Below are 4460 nucleotides of genomic sequence, written 5' to 3'. Positions count from 1 at the left end.
TGTTGCTTAACCTCCAAAATCAAAGTAGCTACATCACATGACTCTCTTAAAATAGAACTCACAACTTAGCATCGACCTCCTTTTTTAAGAGCCAGCTTTCTAAACCCAAGTGAACATGCAATTTATCAATGCCGACGACTTTGGTCATACTCACATTCTAGTATCATTGAACAATACGTGTTGATGGTTAATATATTCAAGGAGATAACTCATGGTGTTCGGCAATTCTATCTCCCATCATGCCATCATAAGTCCCTTGCCTTAGAGGAGTCACATAGGTGTACAAATTGCTCAGAGCACACAAAACTGATGTGGGAATACACTATGTAGAGTATAACTAGGAATGATTCCCAAAAAAATGTTCTATCATGAACTCCTTAGGGTAGGCGTACTAGCATGAGCTCATCATTTTACCACTACCATTCTATTATGAGCTCCTTGGGTAGGTCTAATGGCTTGAACTCCACTATATTATGTTGCACCCATTTCCAGCACTCCTCATCAATGCAAGTAAGATACCTGATTATCAAATTGAAGGATCAGACACGCAAAAACCATCTAAGTTTTCTGTAGCAATGCACTTTTCGAGCATGTCTGCCCAACTGTACCCTGCAGGTGAGTAGCATCTCCATCTACGCTCCACAACTCTTATCAATGGCCAGATCAAAAGCAGCTCACCAACCATGGAGAATAGTTTGATGCATGCACAGCTTTGACAAACTTCTCAAAATATGCTCTATGCTTAAGCTCTACTTTCCCATGCTCTGCACATTTCTGGGTCCTGTATGTCAGATTCATAAATTTACAAACTGGATAGTCCCTCTCTCACCCCCCAAATGAGATGCAAAGACATGTCAATATACAAGCGTAAACCAAAAACACATGCTACAACTGTAAATTTCACACAGATACATTAGCATATTGTAAAATGCCAACATTCGTCTAACAACATTCCAAAAATGTAGTGGCGGCGCTTCTTTCCGCTCTTGTCCAACACAATGCCACATCCTCTAATCTTAACCTTTGAAGATGGCCCTGGCTTGTCACTCACCCTGGCGGCGCTTCCTTCCACTCACCCTTTTGGTCGGAGGGGAGGGGGGATTCATTAAGCCCCCATCCCTGCCGTACAACGCCACAGGAGGGGTAATCCCGAGAGGGTTGTCCAACACAATGCCATATGCTCTAATCTCAACCTTTGAAGATGGCCCTGGCTTGTCAACCTTGACCTCTGGATAAACAGCAGATAATATGCTTTGCAGTGCTTTTGTTTCTCTCACTGTGTCTTTGTCTGTCACCATTTGCCTATATGCTGGATTCCTTTTTTCTGCTTCCTTTTCTGCATGCATGATGGTAATGGGATCCGGCAATTGACAAAGTAGGACTTGTACGATCTCATGTAAATCCTCCGGGACGGAAACCATGTCGAGGCCCTCTAAAACAAAAACCTCCTTCATCATTGGAGATTTGCTTTCACCCCCACCTTCATCATGTGCTTTCTTTCCTTTTTTTCTTTTCCTTTTTTCATCTTCTTCGTTTTGTGTTGTACTATCTACTCCCAGATGTAGCACCATCAACACAGCCGGCAGGACCTCATCTGCACCTGCTACAGCTATTTTCCTCTGATAAGCACGCAGGTGATCCACAGTTGCAGAAATCCCATGGACATTCTTCCAATTTTTGACTTGCACTCCCAGGCATCCAATACAATTATCATTGTCAACATTATACTCTCCTTTATCATCAGGCATTACATATAGAATGTACAGATCGAATGCCTCTTGCATCGGACAAATCATTGCAGCACCTTTCTTTAAAAATCTTCTTGCATCTCGGACTGAAGGCTTCCCAAAGAAGCGATGAAATGCATTGAAGAAGACTTTTGCTTTGTTCAAATGCTCTAATTCAGGTGGGAATTCCTTAAAATTAGGTACAAAAGCCTTCAAAAAAATTTCCAAGAACACAGGTTTGGTAGGAGAATCTTCTTGCTGCAGACTATCCATGGCATGGATCAGCAAAAACCTTGCAACCAGCTCTCCCCTTTCCCCAGCAGATGCAATGCCATTCAGCAACAACGAATTCAATTGACGTAGTTGCTGCTGCATCAAGTCTCTGTTTCTCCTTAAAGCAATTGCAGCTGCTTCATTTAAGGCAGGCTCAGGCAGAGAAGTGCAGAGCACATATTCCCTCGATGCCGAAACATGCAAGCATGCACTCATGTGCGAAGCTACAAGATCCTGCGCAGCTGAAGATTGAGGACAGACGTCCACTCCTATGCGACGGCCCAAAAGCACCAATGACATGTGCGGGGACCGTAATAGGTTATGACCTTCTTCTGAATTTATCAGAACACCCCCAAGAAGCTTGGTCTGTGCTAAGTGCAGAATCTCGCTCACCCACTCTTGTTTGGAAAACTTTTTGGCAGCCCAAAGTGGCCTGCCCTGTCTGAACCAAATTTGTGGGGAAGCGATGGTGTCTAAGCTCATGGAGGACGTGGATGCAGAGATGAGATCAAATGTTGGAAGTCTTGAAAAAGGTGCGAAGAGATTCCTCAGACCTCGAACAACTTTGAGACTGGGATCATACCTGGACGATCAAATATGGAAATTTTTGGTATAGGTACGTTACACACAACCCGAAAGAACTCTGAGACTAGGATCATACCTGGATGCAGACGTGAAATTTGACTCCCTTGATGTGGTGTCAATAAAAAGCACAAATGATCGCCCCATTGTGGGCAAATCTGCGGATGCTCTCCTGAAAAGGATAAATGGAAGTTCTCCTTGGAACTCCCCTCCCATGTCAGCTTCAGGAGGCTGCAGAAGGGTTCGAGCTTCATCCAAGACAAACAAAAAGCAAACACCGTTGCTTCTGAGAGATGTGGCGTGTCTAGCCATTGCTTCATGACATGCGTCAATCATACATTTCTTGCTGCATTCTGGTTGAGTCCGAATCTTTGGAAGTATACGATGATAACGCTTCATCTGATGATCTCTGAACAGATCCTCCTTGCTCGGGAAAGTGCCCTGCTCAGACAACCAATCAAAACATGCACGGAAAAGTGCATATGCATGCTCAACCTTTGTGATGTTCCTAAAGTGCCGGCGAATATCTGGGTCAGACCTGGGGTACCCGGCGTGTTTAGGGTCCATCAAGCTAAAATAAAAAACCATCACTTGGTTAGGAGCCAAAGCAATCTCTCGGACAGCTCTCGATTTCCCCCAACCACTTGACTGCACAATGGCCGTGCAGGGGGCATACCAAGTCTTGCTGTCCTCGGACCAACTTGTGTAGCATTGATCTATGTAGTCAAGAAAATATGAAAGAATACTGCCGGCAGGATCTTGGTACTCTCCTTCGAATTCTTGACACAGCTGGTCCTCCGCCGCCTGCTTCCCAGCAGCACACTGTTTGAATACTTCCAACCACTTCCCTTCGTCAGGCACCTCCGACAATTCAGGAATCACTCTACAAGCTGCATCAACGAATTCCCGACACAATGTGGGTGGTGTGTTGCTTTCTACAGCCTTCGTGAGAGCGCCCGCCATGGCAAATGTATAAGCACGCCTTTCCATCGCATCGGTGAAATCAGGAGAAGGTATTCGTTCCTTGAGCCTGGCATACTCTTCATCAATGAACCTTTGCAAATCTTCCATGCCTTCTCTGCGGTTTTACAACAGGAAAACAATAGCAGCCTTCCGTACACATACACACACACACACAGAGCGAGCAGAGCACGCTAATCATGAAAAAGCCTGCTTACCCAATCATGCGCATTCCTGTGGATCCATTCGCGAGTCGCGACTCGCGACTCAAAAAAAGAACTTTTAGGGTATTTACAGACCGCCTAACATGTGGGCACTCAAAAAAAAGAACTTTCTGTCTTTTAGGGTATTTACAGACGTGTCAGGGATAAAGAAGAACTTTCTGTCTTTTACAGACCGCCTCAAAAAGTGCCTTGTGCACTCTTGAATGGGAGTATCTCATTATGCACCAACTGCCCATGCTTGCGTTTATTAAAAAAGTGACTGCCTATGCATGGGCGTCCCTTTTACATGCTGCCCTTTACGCAACGTGCATCTCCACCAGTCTGTTAACCTGCGTATACATGCAACATGTAAAGAGCCTGAGTCAATGCATGCCTAGAGAGTTGGGGACTCGAACCCCACCACCACAGTTATTGTGGCTACACCCATGAACTAGATTTATCTTACCCCCTCCCCTCCTCCCATCTACAAAAAAGAATGAGAATCAGTAGGCATATTAGATTTAAAAACCAAATAAACATGCTAATAAAATAATCCGCCTAATGTTTGGGAGATATTTTATAAAGCTTACAAAATATGATGTCTTAGAGATAAACAAAATACCAACATTGTGTCCAAAATCATAACATCCAAGCACTATTGCATCTCCTACTCACTATTGTCACTCATGAGCCGAATCATGATCACCAAATACAA

General features: G+C 44.3%; 1 protein-coding gene across 1 annotated transcript; it reads right to left on the bottom strand.

Annotated features, from left to right (window-relative positions):
* Positions 1 to 868: 868 nt before the first annotated feature.
* Positions 869 to 3805, bottom strand: LOC147617353 (uncharacterized). The gene is made up of 3 exons (XM_086776998.1): positions 3761 to 3805; positions 2662 to 3660; positions 869 to 2583 (listed from the first exon to the last, which is right to left on the bottom strand). The coding sequence occupies exons 1-3, from the start codon at positions 3772 to 3774 to the stop codon at positions 1044 to 1046; spliced, it is 2553 nt and encodes an 850-aa protein (XP_086633124.1). The 5' UTR covers positions 3775 to 3805; the 3' UTR covers positions 869 to 1043.
* Positions 3806 to 4460: the final 655 nt, after the last annotated feature.

Source organism: Cibotium barometz, chromosome 37 (assembly GCF_041138505.1).
Source record: "Cibotium barometz isolate CiBa-2024 chromosome 37, ASM4113850v1, whole genome shotgun sequence".
NCBI lineage: Eukaryota > Viridiplantae > Streptophyta > Polypodiopsida > Cyatheales > Cibotiaceae > Cibotium > Cibotium barometz.
The sequence above is the reverse complement of the archived record's forward strand: the minus strand, read 5'-3'. Positions and strand labels throughout refer to the sequence as shown.

What these genes read in the sequence shown, in the direction of transcription:
- LOC147617353 (XM_086776998.1), bottom strand. An exon ending in AATTTCACGTCTGCATCCAG is followed by an intron (nt 2,584 to 2,661) that starts GTATGATCCTAG and finishes TTGATCGTCCAG; the next exon opens with GTATGATCCCAGTCTCAAAG.